Raw genomic sequence first — 18,514 nt, forward strand, 5'->3', positions numbered from 1 at the left:
GACCCACTCTTGAGACATGGAGGATTACTGTTGCACATGATTGCTTTCAGCGTTTATTGTGATCTTAACTAGTAGGCTATTGCACTGTTACAGTATCAAAAAAAAAAATAAAAAATTATTTGATATATCATGATATACCGCCCAATACAAAAATAAAAAATTATTTGATATATCATGATATACCGCCCAATACATCGATACCATATCGTACCGAGCTCGAGTCAAAATATCGGTAATAAAAAATTATTCGATACAACAAGATATATCGCCCAATACATCGGTACCGTACCGAGCTCGAGTCGAAATGCTGATACGATACGATATAATACAACAAACCTTGCTTGGAACCATCTTATTTTCCTAAGTTTTCAATCAAGGGCATACTCATTTGCAACTTTCTTTCCTAAGTTTTCAATCAAGGGCATACTCATTTGCAACTTTCTACCGGTCAGTTCAACATCAGATTAATAATTTTTACAACATGAATATTTTTCTGACCTTCCCCTTTGATATGTTTCTTTTCTCCTTTCCTATAAAAGAAACCTTTTTTTTTTACTTCTTACATGTCTGAAACTTTTAGCCTATTGTCAACCATAACAAAGTGCTGCCAATAAAAGACAATCGAACTCAGTCATAGCACCACGACAATTAAACAAATGATTAAGAATTGGCAATTATCCTATTCAAGCTTGATCACCTTACCCTTCCACCACAATCTGAGGTCTGGGTTTGATCTTGTAGTCAAGCTCAAGAGCTCCAAACCAAGAATTTAGACCCTTTTTTCTCAGAAACCTGAAAAACACAAGCATGTTGGTAGCCTTAAATACTGAATCTTTAATATGGTACTGCAAGAAACATAATCACCCAAGATACTATAACCATGAAAAATAACTTCAAATAGTTCAGCTTATTCGTTTTCCACTTTGATGCAAACGATGGGAAATCAAAACTTTCCAGTATAACAAGGATAAACAAAGTCATGGCAAACAGTTCAAGAATTAAACTTGGCCAGCCAAAGTCATCTGTCACACTGATCAGGAGGTACAACCCGATAAGATGGCCCTGTAGCCATAACAATCTCTCCAACTGAGCTTTCAGCATGTGATGCAAATGTATAAGAGAAAGTGCAATGGCTTTTAACTGGCACATTATTCGCGAATCTTTTGGACACCCACCCAGCGAGCGTAGTCAACCCACCTGCTCAATAGGACATTTAGACATTCATTCAAGGAAATACATGGATGCTTCAAGAAATTGACACTCGAGTAGACTCAGGTGAATTCAGTAACTTACAGCAGGGATCCCAAAAATGTGTTTCCTGTACGAACTGCAAAGCACGACGCACTTAGTAATAGTTTCTGGTTGTGTAGCAAAGGCTCCAAAATACGTTGTTCTATGACACCCGCCAATACTTGATACCTGTCGATAATAGAATTTGACGCTGAGAAATAAACCCATAATCATAATTCATGACTGTTATATTATACTCTGTAGCTGGTTTGCAAGAACACAAACCTTATCCAAATCTGCATCTCTTATCAAATCAGGTAGGAATTATAGCATGTGATAGTGCTATAAGAACATTGTACTTACATATCAAGTATCAAAGTGATGGTAATGACCATTATGAAGATTCAAAAAAGTATACAATAAAGGAGTGCTAACATTTAATTTTTGACCAAGAAAGTATACAAAGTCTATAGACAGTTTCTTGAGCATATGGCACGCATCAATAACAAAAAACAGTAAATTAATGTGTGAAAAAAAAGACATTTAAGATTAAGTCCTGAGTTGAAAGACATGGAAAATATACTTCTACCAAATAACAAAGATGTAACTATAACCCTAAATACCAACACTTTTCACCAGCCTTTTAGGTAATTCAATAAGCAGCACATTATGAAAATATTTTGGTGTTAAATGGAACTAACAGGTCGACAAATCAGATAAACAAGAGCAATTAAAATAAGCGACTAAGTTTGTATTCATACCTAAGGTTGCTTGAAACAGCCATGTAAACACCATAGGCAACACTAGTTGACACTATGGGCACATCCTCTGCTTCGCCAGCAAATTCCTTGTCAACTGCCTTCCTTGTTTTGATCAAGGCATTAGTTATACCAGTTCCAATCTGTAAATCATTTATGACAATTGTCAGCCAACACATTTTAAATTGACTTACTTGACAATTTTCCCTAAGCATCAAAACAACTTTTAAACACAGGCCAAACTTTAACAAAAACACAAATATTTGTTATTTTGTATCAAAATATTTAATATATGAGAGATACTTTCTGCACCAACTTTGTCAAATACCGTCAAAACTCCACATCTGCTGTGTGGTAAAATTCCTTCCAAACAACATTTTGCTTTTAGTGTGGTCAAGTTCTCATCCCAAGACCATCCACCAATTTTGTCTAAAAGTTGCATGACAATATTAACCAATTCCTTGTCAAGTTTGTGGTTTTTGACCAAGGGGTTGTGACTTGTGAGAAGCACTTCTCTGCAATAAAAACTTTTCATATATATGCTGGTTGACAGCCATTCTGTAAACTTTAGTTAGGTGTGGTCATTTGTTGCTCACTAGATGAGCAGGATAAAGGGGTTCCGCAAACAACTCATCTGGTCAATCACATGCCAACCCATGATAAATAAATATGGTAATGATTTAACATGTAACTCGTGGTCCATGCAGCATAAAGTTTTAACTTAGGCATCTGTCAGAAGTAGTTCAGTCAAACACCATTTCATGATAAATGAAAGTGTAGAAAACACCAAATTGTTTCTCCAACACATCCCTTTTTCTTCAGTTAGAAACCTATATCACTACCCTTTTGATTTTTTTTCCCTCATAATGGACCGCTGATGAATTTATTTTCAGAACCAACTCATTAGTGGGTCTAGTATATAGTCCTTTTGGCCGATGCAATCTGTTTGAACATTTCCATCCTGGTCTTAAGCATTTTGTATCTCTTTAGATGGCACCAACTCATTGATTACTCTATCAATAGACCACATTGCATCCAAGTATCCAATCCATAGTCCTAGATAGATGTCACAGGACACATAGCATGCACAGTACTAACCACTAGGGTGCTGACCAACAAAAATATGAGTCAACTTTACACTCGATGGAATCAGTTCACAATATTCCATAATAATATTGTGCTCTGTGTTGGTGAAGTGGTTACCTGCTGGCTCTTCAAAGTTATGCATAAATTTTCTACTCCAGCAAAACACACTGTTTCCTCGCAGAACATAAACCCTTTTTCCTTCTGATATTTCATTTGCTTCTTGATTGAAAAAGCTTAAACTAGCCCGCAAAACTCATGATACCAAAGGTAAACCTTATGTGAAATAGGCTTTTCTCAACCTGACAGCTCATTGAGTGGTCCCATTTATGTCATGCTTCATCTTCGTTTTGCTTTATCTCATGCACAAAGCAACTAAAAAGATCAATTTTTTGCATGTGTCATTAACAAAAGATACACAATGACATAACTAGATCATGCATATTATTGACTTATAAAAAGAATTTGCCAACATAACTTCTTTGGAGGGGTTTCATTTATGTCATGTATATTATAGTGAAGTGATCATTTAAGCAAGAGATGATACAACTCATCACCAATTCCACAACTGAGAGATGGGTGTCAGATTTACAGTGAGAAGTTTTGAGAGAATTCTTTGAACCAAGAGCTAGAGCTTAAATGGGCAGACCTTAATTATTTTGGTATTTACTGCAAGGCCGGCCAAGATTTGTAACTTTTCTTTTATTTCATTTGCAGGCAATCTTATATCAAATTCAAACTATGAGACTAGGCAATACTGCTGACAAATTAGAAAGAAGCTTTCCACTTTACAATTAAAGAAGCAATGAGATCTTTTGCATGGAAAATGGTGAATTTACCCAAGTTTAAAATGCCAAAACAACATCTACCTACAACACTATTTTCATGGTGTTGTTTGGTTTCCAATCCTTCTGAAAAATTATCATGATCGTAACTCCTCGTCTTGCAATGTAACATCTCAAACATTGCAAGCATAAAAGGCATAAAATGTAGGATGATAAATTCAAGAACATGGACAATCATGGAGAGAAGATTCACCAAAGGAAAATATCTAAGAGAGATGGACTATATTGTGTCAAGTTCAAGCAGAAATAGAGGTAAATTGAATTACTTATTATAATCTGAAGTGATACTTAGACGCACAGCACAGACCATATTGCTTGTAAATTGAATAGAATTCTGGTGCTTCAATAGGGAGGGTAAACCTTGCATGTAAGAGAACCCATCAAGCAAACAGTACATCTTTTAAGCAGTGTAGCAGTGTACAAGATTTTTTATACAACATACCCTATGGCAAGAGTTACCAACAAGAGAACTTCCTATTTTATATTACTCCCTGAGGATATCTTTAAAAAACAATTTATTTTATTGGAAAAAAATTGGAGAGTGCACAACGTCAGTATTTACTTGCTGAGAAACAAAGATTTCATAGCTTGCTGGGAAATTTAAATGGAAAAAAAAAAAAGAAATGATGCATGTTCTATGAAAATGTCCCAGAAGTGGACAAATATTACATACCAGAGATGCACTAGTCCCAACAACAAAAAGCTTTGATCCATTTCTCTGTAAAATTGGTAAATAATTAAAGGAATAATTTAAATGCACTCAAGCAAAAGGAAAACAACTCAATTCCTAAAAACCAAGACAATCATAACAGACTGATCAAGAAGGGTTGTTATTTTACCACAATGGCACCAACTCTCTGCAATAATGAGTATGATGTTCCAGCCAAAGCAACCTGGAAAAAGAATGATTCCATTTACAGGGACAGCTAAAGAAAGTACTTTAAAATAATCAATCAAGTACAAAAGCAACATTCACCTGAAAAGCATTATCGGGACAGCTATAGAAGAACTTCGCAATGGGTCCAGCATTGAATTGAAGAGGTGGTCGTAGAGAGACCGTTGGAGCAGGAAGCCACACGAGCATGAAATCAGCAACAATGGCCATTACCTAAGCAACAGTAGTTATCATGTGATGAGAAAAAAAAGCCCATATTACATAATTGAATCAATCAAGTTGTAAGTGCAGAGTTTAAAATGTAATGGTCTGAGCTTAGGCCGGTAAGCAGACAAAGGTTTACCAGGCAGTAAGGGTAGTAAGGCTCTAGTCCGTGCTTGTCATCTGCTTGGTATTTCATAAATTCAGACCTCGTACTGAATTGTAAGATTCTTGGACTACCACCCATAGCATCATGGTAAGGTTGCTTGTAAGTTGCTTCTTTACAACCTAGTTGACTAAGATTCAAATCATCTGGCCTGCTTGTAAAGGTAAGGCATATATTTTTGAATATTCTCAAACCCACATTAGAGGGAATCTCGTGCACCGAGCCACCCTAGAAAAGACCCTTGGCAGAAACTTTCAGCCAAGGTTCTCTCCTAATTCGTTAAGCTTTCACTTCAGAAGGAATAAATTTCCCATCCTTACACATAACTCAATCTTTCATCCTAGTAAGAAAGAAGTCTAACCATAATTGTAACAACTCTTATATATACCCTCTTTATTCCTCTACGTATAACTATGACTAAAGCTCACATGTACTTTTATAAATTCATCATATTTTTTTCTAGAATAACCATTTAAATCTCTTCCAAATATAAGTTTTTAAATTAGAGTTATTCCTTGAATAATATTGTGTAAATTTTTTCAAGATTCTTTCTTTGTTTCATCATCCAATCCAACTTGACGAACATAAGCACTTATATTTAAAATCTCCCCTCCTAAAACAAATTTTAAGACTATAATTTTATCCTCGAATCTCTTCATATTTATAACATTATCCTTGAAATCCTTGTCTACAATACTTAGACCATTTATATTTTTAATTTTTCATGTATACTAAATTTTATGACTAGTACTATCAATGTAGATCTTTCCCCTACCCACTTAGCCACATGTAAACAAATAATATTTGTTCTTCTAATCATTGTTTCTATCTATTCTAGCCCCTTTCCTAAAAGTATTCCTATATAACCAATGATTTAAAAAGTGCTAGGCACCACGTTCCCAAAATACCGAAGATGTCCTAGCATCTAAAATATTAAAATATAAAAAATATACAATATAATTAATAGTGCTAAAATCTAAATAGGGACTATTATATGATGACAGTAGTTAACAATCTACTGTTAATAGTATTTAATCCACTGTTAAAGTAGTTAGAGGAGAGAAAAGAATCACCGACGATAGAAACTGAGGAAGGAGAGGGTGGCGGTGACGGAGGAACTTTCGAACGACGATGGCGGTGATGGTGGCCGGGGAAGCTGTTGACGGCAATAGCAACGGCAGAGGAAGCTTCGGATGACAGCGGCAACGACGACGGAGGAAGCTGCAGATGACAGTAGTAGCAACAAAGAAAGCTTCAAACGACAGCAGCAACGACGTTGGCGGAACCTACAGACGGCAACGTTGTGGGCAAAGGAAGCTTCAAATGTATCCGCCAGTGGCGGAGGAAGTTGCAGTCCTCTCCCTTGAAGGTGGAAGGAGTTGCACACGGAAGCAATGGCGGCGGAGGGAACTACTCACGAAAGCTACACCTTCGGACTCGTCTGTTAGCGATAGAGGAAGTGTCGGTCCTATACGTCTACGATGGAGGTAGTGGCTACACTAGGGTTGCTCAATGTCAAGGGTGGGTTTTGCAAGTAAAGTAACTTTATGTAGCTTAGTTGATTCGATCAAACCAACTAGCTACTGTTCAACAGAACCAGACTTAACAATCTAGTTCAGTTGCATGGTTTTCTTTTGAATTTGAATGCTTTTACATATTTCTTTCCAGACAACATGTAAATTCAAGATCATAGAGTTGAATGAATGCATATTCAATCATATGCCATATCTCTATGCTTCTAATAATCATTTGATAAATTTACTTGTGATTTGACTTTTTCCTACTTCCAAATAAGGGTTTTACATCAAGCAAACAAAACGGAAGAGAAGAATCATCTTTATATCAAACAAAGGAAGAAAAAATCCACTACTTCCAAACTTGTTCTATAAAGCATTTTTTTTAAAAGAAGAATATGAAGGAATAGTTCAAGTAGAAGCCATACCACATCCGCAATAACAAAATCTAATTCCTTGATAAAATTCTCTCTCCGACGTTCCCACTCTGCAGCCGTCTGAAGAAGGTAAATAAAGTAAAAAAATTTATAAATGAAATGTGTAATAAGTATAATATCAATCCAAACAAGCAAATATTCAATTCCTCCACATGAACTCAGAAACTAAGACAAAAAAAATTTAAAGTAAATAAAATCACAATTCAGGTGGTCTACCTTGCTGTCAAAGAAATAAATTGTTTACTGAACTGAGAAAATGTCACTTCAGCAGTAATTAAGCATCATAATGAAGTCTAAAAAACTGTATTGATAGAAGTATAATTCTAATTACCACTGATTAAACACGTTGGAGATAAAAATTATAAAGTTTGCAGACAAAAGTTACTACTTGTAGTCTGGTTCAACAATTCAAATACAAAAACAATTAGAAGTCGCCAACAATTGAACAAATAAAATCACAGAAATTCAAGCTTAGAAAGTAAATATGCACTTTGTTGCAGAGGATGAATGATGCAAAACCAATTTGGTTTTTTTATTTGAATAATTTTTGTTAGTTTAGGGGGATTTCAAGTATGTCATAAGTTGCCACATGGCAACATATAAAATATTTCTTTTTTTTTTCCTTAGAATGAAGAAAAGAAATAAAGTAAATAAAGAAAAAGAGACAAGTATAAAAAATTGACAAGGTGAACCTGAAAACTTACCTTCTCCATTGTAGGCCAAAAAATTATTTGACCAGCATATATGATTTTATTTTCTTTCTTATTAACAATTTCCTCTTTTCTTATGCTTAGGACCTATGAAATGAGGCCAGAATATTGTAATCAAAATATCAAAGAATAGATCAAGAAATTGAACTCTTTCATATCATATGTGAGCAGAATTTATTTTTCTAATGGTATGATTCCATTGTCCATGTATGAGACATACGGATGTGTAAAGCCTTCATCTTGAGTGTTTTCTCCTTAAACTTTTGCAAGTTTGCTAGATATCCTTTCTTTTTTTTTATCCTTTCATTGTTATCTTCATCTTCCTCTCCTTTATTCCTCTATTATCAAAAAAAAAAAACCCTGCTGCTAGTTGTTTGCATCATCTGACATCTATGACACGACAGATTAGACATGATCTGACAACATAATTTGCTAAAATCTGAATCAGAAGCAAGAGTTTAAATCACGGGCAGCAAGATAAAATCCATTTTTTCCTGGCCCTCTACCTCTGTTCTATTTATTCTACTCCTGTATTTCTCTCTGTCTCCTACTAAATTTCTTGTTATTATTTTTTTAAAGCAAGAGTTCATGTTATTCTTCCCTGATTTCTGATATAAACCGACTCCAAACAATACCATAATTTTAGCTACATCACAATCTAGTTGATCCCAATTGGTCATGTGTGGTATATTCTTAACTCGTTATTGGGTTATTGATTTCGCTTGTGCAATCCTGTCTAGTAGTAGTCTGAATAATCCAACCAAATTCACCTGGACCACCTACAACAAAGTCACCTCTAGATAGCAAGATTGCCTAATGTGTAACTAGGCCAATCAAACAACTTGTGCCCCTGAAAAGCTTAGAAATACAAATTGACACTTAAACTTACATGATGAAATTATATATAATGTTTGATTGAACTATGGCAACATCAGACAAGATTGTTGTCTTTTCTAAAATGAGGTTTGGGCAACCTGAAGAAAACATTAGATCAAGACGCGAAAACAAAGATTAAAATACCTTCTGATTACAGAATATATGACAATCAAACATCTGACACCAAAGATTCTTTAATAATAAAAGAAAACCTGAATGAAGAACCTTACTCATGGGGCTCATTCTGTAAATTTCATCCATTGGGAAGGCAAAGAAGCAAAATCAATTAAATTAGACAGAAAACTCTTTCCTTGCTGATTTGTAAAGCTTGATGTCAAACAAACTACTATGACTGAAAAAATGCTGCGTACCTATCAATTGAATTACAAAAACCAGCCCAATCTTGAAAAGACATGAAGGTCTGGAGTAAGATGTGACATCAGATTCAAAGGGTCCAATACATCGAACACTGGCACATCAATTGAACAAGTCATGTAGATTTGATGAGTTGTAGCAAAAGTGAACTTGTATAATTTATGCCCAATTAGATTTAGAAAGAATTGTTGATTCATTGCAGTGAAGATCCATTGTACTTTCCATCATTTTTAGTAAGGACATTCTTCACCACATTCATGGCTGTTTGAGATTTAATTTAGGATTACAAATAAAGAAGAAAATAACTCTCTGGATGAGTTCCTGTCCTTTATTAAAAAGCCCTAATGATTCAGACAAGTTCTCCAAAAATATTATTCATACTTATAATAGAAAATGAGGCTATTTTCTCCCTTATAGATCTCTAATTAGACATGCAACTAATATTATGCATAAAGAGGGAGCACATCACATGGTATTCGAATGTTGAGATGAAGCAAAGAAACCTGTCATATTTCTTCTCTCTCTCTCTCTCTCGTCTACTAAATTTTCTGGTATTCCTACCTTATGTTATTGACAAATATATGATAGCATTAAATATCAACTATGTCTCTGTGTGATCAGCTTATACTAGCAAATATCAAGTATCTTCCTAATTCCCTGCTGCTATCTCCTGCAGAAACCCATGCAGTAGAAATCATTCAAGGAGTTCCTATGGCCATTTGTACCATTGTAAGAAGACCAAATCCATTGTTCTTCTCTTTGTATACATAAGAATAATGGAATGCAATTTCTATGCAATACAACTTATTTATTGATTAAGCAATAAAAAATGAAAAAAGGGCAAATCCTGCTAGCTTACTCTAAAGAAAAACCGACAAGTTCAACCACAAAGAAGACCACCAAAGACACAACACTAAACTTTTCATTATTCAAAAAGCCCATTCGTCTTTGACCCACCAAAATGAACCGCATTAGTTATCCGACCGAAGTGCAAGTGAGACAAAAAAGGAAAGAAAAAAGACATCAAAGAATTGTTTTACTGCACCTATTTACAATGCAGAAAGTATTAAGGAACGAATGATTACTGCCGAGTGACCTATCCTTTCAGTCTAAGTTAGAACACAAAAAATCCGAATTTTGCAAATTGAGAAGAGACCAAACCAGATTGAGGAGTATAATGTCGAGAAGATTAACATTAGAATATACAAATAACAAAAAGTTAGCAGCATGTTAAAGAAAAAGCCTATATGGCTTACAGAATGAGAAGAGAGAAATGTAAAATCAGCAAAACAGAGAAAAAGAACGTACTAGTGGAAGCTTCATTTAGAAGACTGGAGGACAAAACGACATCAAAAAAGACAAAAGATGTCTTATCAGTCTCTCAGTTGTAAATCTTTTTTTTCTAGATCATTAATTAACGAAACCTTGTTGAGGAAGAATAAATGAATGGTGAAACATTTAAACGGCCATCCGAAGAGAAGGGACAGAGGAAGGACCTTGGTGAAGATACCAACGCCACACTCCATGGCGACCTTGGCCAAGAAGAGGTCGTCGGCCAGAAGCCGCTCCTTGAACCCTCCGAACTGGAGCAGCCATCGGAAGACCGGCGACTTCTCAAGATCAAAGAATCGCTGCACGATTGACCCAGGGATCCGCCCGGATTCGATCGAGGCCGCCAAATCGTTAGGGAGGCTCTCCAACGTCCGGCCGGCTTCCGCCAGCACGAGCAGCGCCTCCGAACGGTTCTTCCGGCCCGAGTCCCCATCCTCCCCCCCGTCACCACCACCGCCGCCTCCACCTCCACCATCACGTCCTCCGACGCCTCCACCTCCGCCGGATCGGACGGTCAGGGGGCGACGGGCGGAGATTCGGAGGCAGCGGGGAGGAGGGACGGGGGAGAGGAAACGGACGGTGACAATCTGCGTAAAGGCGTGTGAGGGGAGGCGGCAAGAGAGGGAGGAGCGGAGGCGGAGGTTGGAGGGGGACGCCACGCCGGAAGCAGCGGCCGCCATGGTCGAGTCAGAAGTGGGCGAGTAATGGCCGTTTCGTTTGGTGCAGGCGGGCGAACGAACCCTTCTCCACCTTTATGCCTATATATAGTCAATTTTAATATATTATTACTCCTCATTTCGCTGGCCTGCGACGGGTTGGTCGCACCAAGCGGTGAAAGAAAGCCGGCAGCGTCGGTGCTAATCGTGACCGACTCAGCCTTGAATCCGATTAGGGGCGATGTGCTCGGTCAATTAGCGATGCGTGGCGCTCGCCACATCACCACTGGAAAAGTTCTCCACGTTGAACAGCGTTCGTGCCATCTCATGTTTGGTACGACAGGGCGGTTGGTGGAAGGAAAGCGATCGAGCGAGAGTGACCACATCCACATATGGCTTCAGTAATTAAAGGTTTCCCATACTGGGACCGACAGCCATAATGTTCCATCTCCCCAAAGTTTTGACCCAAAAGTTTACTCACCCATTGTGGACCTCACAAGCCTGATCTGTGGAGCCCACGAGCGAGGAAGCCACGTAAGATAAGGAAGGTTTTGGGAGTGTTGCGTTAGTAGGCGTATCAATCCTGACGAGGGGTTCACGAACCTCGGTGAACGTAACACCGAGAAAGCTAAACCCGTCTGTAGCGAAAGAGTACGGAAGATTCAAATAGTCAGATGCAGATTCATACTCGTTTCATGTGGTAAATGTATGTCACTTCACGGAGGAAAATATATTTGAGCGTTGTTGAATTATTACCTCAAATTTATTAAAAATATTTTTAAATCCTACAAATAATATTTAAAAAATAAGGTGACGAAAGAATAAAAAAATATTTTAAAATAATAAAGAATCGGAAGCCCCACAACTTTGGAATATTATTAGGAATATTTTACGTCTAATAATAACTTATTATGAATGATCATAAGATCTCACATCTATTCCATGAAATAAATTTATGCTACAATCAACGATGTAAGTTTATGTGATCCTATTTAATTAAATAAAATATATTATATATATGATTGGATTCTGATTATGGTTATTGACTTATGCTAACAAACAAACTCTATAGTATTTCAAAGAATTTTTGGATACATTTGAAAATATATTTTTATTTTTAATATGCATCTGGACAAAGAATTTGGGTGGATGTACAGTTCTAAAATACTTTTGAGTGCCTGATAAGTATTAGATAAAAACTATATTTAAAATATATCTTAACATAAATATTATTTGATAAAATTATATTTAAAATTGTATTCGATATGATGTGATAATTTTATCTTTCTAGTATTTTTAATATTTATTTCAAAGATGAATGCATATTTTATTTAAATTAATAAGTAAATAAATAAAATGAGTGAATGTATGTAATCTTACAAAAAAACAATTATATGTCCCAAATATATAATAAAAAAAATCATAATTAAAAAATAAATTAGGTTGAAATTTAAAAATTTTAATCTTATGACATATAAATCATATTTTTAAAAATTTAAAAAATTATATTAATTTTTTACAAGTGTTGAACTGTTAATGCTACCGAGGTAGTATCAACATTTGAGCATTTGTAATGTAATAATTAGACTAAATACGATCTAAAAAGGATTTATCGATTCATATTTGAAATGTAGATTAGATCCTTGATGCACATTTCAAATGTATTCTCGAACACACCTAATATTTCCTATCGATTTTATTAATACAATTTTTAAAATTATTTTGAAAAAAAAAAGAATCAGAAGTCTGAATGTATCACTTTGGGTTTTTTGTTTTCACACTAATCAAATGAATAGGCATGGCCGACAACAATGTGTGACAACATAAATTCGAGGAAGAAAAAAAAATTCTATCGAGATGGGATTCAATCCCACTTTAGAGAGCATATTTAGTAGAATATTTAAGAGATTCCAATCAAAGCGATGGTTGCTAAGATGAGCTTTTTGTCGTGCTACCTACAAAACGAATGGAGAATCTAGCTTGCAAATAGATTCTCCATGCTCTTTAGGAAGTTTAGTTCTTAGCTTGTCCCATGACATATTTGCACTATGACCATACAAACTAAATAGTATTCGTTAAGGTAATAACAAATAAAAGGGAGACTCTGATTGATTAGAGGAAAATATCGTAAGTATAAAACATATAATATGTAATACGAAAAAAATGTTATGTCATTATTGAAATCAAATAATATTATATCAAATTTACGATGCGTATCTTTCGATATCATCTGAAGAAAATCTTTGTGTAATATGTAAATGCACTATCCTCTAGATTCGAATATCACGATAACGTCGATCTATAAAGAGAACTAAACACTCATTCTCTCTTTTTATTTTTTCATATACCATTATTATTGATGGTTTAGTGATATTGAGAAAGAATTCATAATATATCAACTGCATCCTATATGAGATATATCATTTAGTTCATAGAGTTTCTATTTATTTATAGACAATAGCACAAGGTATATGATAAATTATTATGAGAATTCCTTCCATTCAATATATCTCATAAAAAAATTATATTGTAATATGAACTTATTTTCTATTGACTAATATCTATCATCAAAAGATAATTAATTATATAAACGTATTTCTTAAGAACATATAAAAAAAGAGAGGACAGTAGAGATATATAAGTGGTCCACTATCGATCGAGATCCAGCTTTTTAAAAAAATAATAATATTTTTTTATCTAGATGTGCCCCGTCTCTCTGACTATATTTTGGTTCCCACTCGTCTTAAATCAGCTTTACGGGTCCCTTTACCAAAGGAGATTACATTCTTTCTTTGCATGCATTTTCCAAGAAATTCAACGAAGGAAGTCTTCGATAAAATTATTTAACTGCATGAAAACAGCTTTTGTTCTTATGACGATTGCTATTTATAAATTTAGAAAGAAAGATTTTATTATTCTTATTAAGATAGATAGATAGATAGATAGATAGACATTGGAAAAGCTTATGAACTAATATATATTATTTATTATGCTTGAATCCGTGTGTTTATTATATGTTTACTTAATTGGCTTTATTTTTACAAATCTTATAGGTTCTTTTATACATTATTCCGATCATTGGATATTTTCTTTCAAAACTAATTGGAACCTTATAATCGAAGGCTTTGGATGTCCCACCATCACACACCATGGATTAATTGGTTCACAAACGTGTGAACCACTATCTATCGCACGTTTGGCTCATCCGAGCAATCCGATTCAAACTGCTGTCTGTCTTTTTTATGTCGATTAATCCGTATACATCACCTTTGATTTCTACAAGTATTCGAGTTTAAATCAGACTAATCCCTATTATTATACGTAAAAATGTTTTCAACGTTTACTATACCGACAGCTAAAGAGACGAGGCAGTCGTTGGGTTTGGTAGGACGCCCACTTAATCGATTCGAGTCAAATGGGTAAGAATAATAATAGCTAAAACGTTACATCGCGGAATCTCCATGCGGAAATCGAGGTGGGGGGTGGTAGAGCGGTCAAAGAAACGTTCCCCAAAGAAAAAGTCTAATCGACCATATCTTCCGATAGGAGTACGTGAGAAGCTTATGCATCCCACCCACACCCGAGAAAAAGGTGCAACTTTCCCTTTCTCTCTCTTCTTATTTGGTGATCATGAACTACAATTTTTTACCTTGGGTTAATAATGGTGTTTCTGTCTCTCTCTCTCTCTCTCTCTCTCTCTCTTATGAACCTACTTAGATCAAATTAAATCATATCATTCATTGTTCGAGATGCCTCTCTCTAGCCTCATCTACAATTGCTCTTTTTCCTACTAAATAATAGCTCACGATATCTAATGGACAACTACTTCAGTTAATAGGAAGTAGGAGGAATGTCAACGTCAATGTCGATGTGCAACTAGAAATGTTATTTCTCATGGGTATAACTAACCTCGTTGAAGTAAATAATCGGCAACTTGTACGGCCAATGCTTCGTGTGGCATCTCATCTATATAAGTCGGTCATTGATCCATCTTTTGTTGTTATTATAATCTCTTATGTTCTGCCGTATCAATCACTATTTATTTATTTTATTATTTTATGAATAACGCTGGCACTTGCTATGTAACCAAAATAATATTTTTTTTAATTTTAATATTATATAACTTAGTCAACGCTCTTTATTATTTCTTATCGTAGTAACATGTTCAAGGAAATTAGATATTTCCCATAATATTAGTATAGACTAAATCAATCAACTTGAGTCTTGAACGAGTTACGTGCACCATATATAACTATCCACGTGACAGGTTTGATTGAGATACAATGAGCTGAATAGAATAGTGATTATGTATTTACCTCTAGTCACATAGTAATTATATGAGCCTAGCTTCGTAGAATGTTAACCTGCAACTATCATTTTGAAGTAAAGTTCATCATGGAGTGTGATGGATTCTTCACTAATACTACGTATGTATAGAGAGCACTAATGACTATTGGAGCAAAAAGACATAAAGTTCAAAAATATAGTCGGTAGGGATGGCATCGACAGAGCCAAGCAAAATATAATTTTTTGCTTGAATCATTGAATGAAAAAGTATATTTTCTTTGGACTTTTTGTCTCCAAAAGTCTTCAGAGAAAAAGATATTTTTTTTTAAAATTTTTTTTATTCACCTATGTTTTTTTATTTAAAAAAAAAAAGATAAATATTTTAAGATGGTCTTATTTGTCCACGAGCTTAGGATACGGCAAGAATCATGCTTATTTAAAAAAAAAATTATCAAAAAATTAAAAAAAAAAGATGGTCTCATTTTAAGATAGATAAATACTCACATGGACAATTATTTTAATTTTGTGAGGGGCCCTTAATGACCTGAATCATGCTTTTCTTCTTCTTCTTCTTTGTAAGTTTTCGAAGAAAGTGACATCAATATACTACTACTATTATCAGTCTAAGTCACCTTTATAAAGAATGGCAGGTAAAGAATAGCTTCTCAGATTCAAACTCCTTTCACTTGCACTTTGCTTGGTAAGCAGGTCAAAAGCGTGTCCCTACTGTTGTTTGCTATGGACAGACATCATTTGGGTTCCGGTGAAACCTAAGGAGTTACTAAGACTTGTGGTCGTGGCTCGAGATAGGCTTCGTTTTGCTGTCGGTCACTCCTTTTCTCGGACTACCCATTCCTCTTGCCATCGGTCCAAACGTTAAGAATGTATTTATATTTAAATATTTAAATAAAAGTAACAAATTTGGATCATTAGAAAGAAAAGACATTAGGCAATAAAATGAAAAAACATTTTATAGCGAAAAAAAAAAGAGAGGTTTTTATGTGAATGACCCTTTGATTCCTTGAAATTTTCTGAGCCCTCTGTAAATGACAAATAAATTCCCAGAATAGAGAAATAAAAAGAACAAGTGCACCTTTTGTTCCAATTATTTTACCCCTTACATACATACATATATATATATATATATATATATATATATATATATACATATATATATACCTTCTCCCCTCTTTGACCTGCTCTGACTCGCTTCATCTACAAAGCATCCATATATCCGCTCTCATCCCATTTCCTTGCACTCTCTCTCTCTCTCTTTATCTTCTCTTGTCATTGCGTCTCATTATATGAACCGAATCTCTTCTTTCGGGTGCTAGTTGTGAAGGAAGGCAGGAGATGGGTCTCAAACCTCTCAGTCTCCAAATGATCCCGTGGTGCTTCCACGTAGCAGTCGCCACATGTCACTCCTCCTCCTGGTTTGACGACGACGACACTGCCGCCGACTCGCCAAAACCCTCCTCCGTTCGCCTCGTGAGCCCCGACGGCCGCATCAGCCTCTACCATCGCTGGGTCTCGGCGGCGGAGCTCATGGCCGCCCACCCCTTTCACCTCCTCTGCCTCTCCGACTCCTTCTTCATCGGCGAGCCCATCGCCTCCCTCTCCCCCGACGACCGCCTACTCCCGGGCCACACCTACTTCCTCCTCCCCTCCCACTTCTTCCACTCCGCCCTCTCCTTCGCCTCCCTCGCCGCCTGCTTCGGCGACCATATGCGGAGTGGCGTCGCCAAGCTCCTGCAGCCCATCGAGATCCACAAGACGGCTGCCGGCAAGCTCCAGGTCCGCGTGTCCGACGAGTACCTGGAGCGCCTGAGGAGGGCGGAGGAGGAGGTGGCGGCGGCGGAGAGGAGAGGGCAGCGAGTGTGCACCACGGAGGAGTTGGCGAAGGATTACAAGCAGTTGGTGAGGTGCCGCTCCTGGAAGCCGAAGCTGGAAACCATCAAGGAGTCGGAGAGGAGGAGGAGGAGTAGCGCTGGTGCCGCTTTTGGTAGGATCGGCAGAAGGAAGAAGTGTGGCCACCTCAAGAACAACCGCAACAAGGAAAACAAAGGCTGATACAATCACATCGCATTCCTTCCCTTGTAATCCATTACACCTCCAAATTAATATATTTAGTGCCTTGTACATTTCGGTGTAACATTATCTTATCAAAACGCGTTGGGTCTTAAGAAGCACGGCCATCGATTTGTTCACCATGAACACTGGAAGACTTATACGCCTTTGTCGACTGTTGCATACTCTCTTTGGGTCTGGAGGTCATGAAAAGAGGAACACATAGTATGAAGCAACCTCTTTGTCCATTAGTTTAATGTTAAATTCATGGATCTAGGAGTAGATCTTGCCGCAGAGAGAGTCCTTGATTCAGGCCCTTGTTCACTCTCTAACTTATCTTCCTGTGAAGGGGAACGGGGAAAGCCGGGGGATGTTGTCGTCCTTGCGAGGAGAGCTCGGGTCTTCGTCAAAGCATCCGGCATGGGCTGGTGGAAAGGATTTGGATGTCAGCTGACAACTGTGAGTTTGTATGAAGGCTGCAGGCATTGGTTGGCGGAAAGGATTTGGTGTCAGCTGAGAAGTGAGTGTTCACAAAGGCAAAGTAGTGCTGTCATTGGTGAAGCACAGTGAAGGCTGCCATCCTCTCTCTCTCTCTCTCTCTCTCCGTCTTCATCGCGCTCGTCCGACTGTGTTGTCACCGCATGCACGCGCGCGCCGCAGAAGCGGACGAAAGAGAGGTCAAATCGTTATCCCTTCGCCCCTCATTCATTCCCGGCACGTGCGACGAGTCTTTTAATTTACACGCATGTCCCATGGACTTTAGTTGGCATGGACGCAAAGGCCACAAGAGCGGTCTATGTCGCCCGTGGGAACGGCCGCAATCGAGAGGCCGAATAGCACGTGCGAGGGAGAATTAAGTCGATCAACACGTGCACGGCGGCGTATCAAGTCGATTCATCGAGGGACCTCCGCGGAGGCACGGAACTCTCTTTTTCTTTGGTGTTTTTGACTTGGGAGGCCTTCGAACACGTTATGTAGAAGCCAAATTGGTGGATGCTTCACTTTGTTCATTTCTCATTTATTAGATTGACTTCCACCCGTCAATGCATTGCTACTATAATTTCCCTGCACTATTATTATTA

At 36.9% G+C, this 18,514-nt stretch overlaps 2 protein-coding genes across 2 annotated transcripts; one reads left to right on the plus strand and one right to left on the minus strand.

Moving 5' to 3' along the window:
* Window positions 1-870: 870 nt before the first annotated feature.
* Window positions 871-11,161, minus strand: LOC135680472 (protein RETICULATA-RELATED 4, chloroplastic-like). Its single transcript, XM_065194388.1, has 8 exons — window positions 10,587-11,161; window positions 7,121-7,189; window positions 4,893-5,024; window positions 4,756-4,809; window positions 4,590-4,634; window positions 1,992-2,131; window positions 1,294-1,419; window positions 871-1,197 (listed from the first exon to the last, which is right to left on the minus strand). The coding sequence occupies exons 1-8, from the start codon at window positions 11,100-11,102 to the stop codon at window positions 1,149-1,151; spliced, it is 1,131 nt and encodes a 376-aa protein (XP_065050460.1). The 5' UTR covers window positions 11,103-11,161; the 3' UTR covers window positions 871-1,148.
* Window positions 11,162-16,607: 5,446 nt separating this feature from the next.
* On the plus strand, window positions 16,608-17,593 carry LOC135588883 (uncharacterized). The gene has a single exon (XM_065081228.1). It carries the CDS (start codon window positions 16,719-16,721, stop codon window positions 17,433-17,435), a length of 717 nt encoding a protein of 238 aa, XP_064937300.1. The 5' UTR covers window positions 16,608-16,718; the 3' UTR covers window positions 17,436-17,593.
* The last annotated feature ends 921 nt before the right edge of the window (window positions 17,594-18,514 follow it).

This window comes from Musa acuminata, chromosome BXJ1-8, assembly GCF_036884655.1.
Source record: "Musa acuminata AAA Group cultivar baxijiao chromosome BXJ1-8, Cavendish_Baxijiao_AAA, whole genome shotgun sequence".
Taxonomy (NCBI): Eukaryota; Viridiplantae; Streptophyta; class Magnoliopsida; order Zingiberales; family Musaceae; genus Musa; species Musa acuminata.

What these genes read in the sequence shown, in the direction of transcription:
- LOC135680472 (XM_065194388.1), bottom strand. Translation starts at nt 11,102, where the DNA reads ATGGCGGCCGCTGCTTCCGGCGTGGCGTCCCCCTCCAACCTCCGCCTC. An exon ending in GCGTTGGTATCTTCACCAAG is followed by an intron (nt 7,190 to 10,586) that starts GTCCTTCCTCTG and finishes TACCTTCTTCAG; the next exon opens with ACGGCTGCAGAGTGGGAACG. An exon ending in ATTTTGTTATTGCGGATGTG is followed by an intron (nt 5,025 to 7,120) that starts GTATGGCTTCTA and finishes ACTGTTGCTTAG; the next exon opens with GTAATGGCCATTGTTGCTGA.
- LOC135588883 (XM_065081228.1), top strand. Translation starts at nt 16,719, where the DNA reads ATGGGTCTCAAACCTCTCAGTCTCCAAATGATCCCGTGGTGCTTCCAC.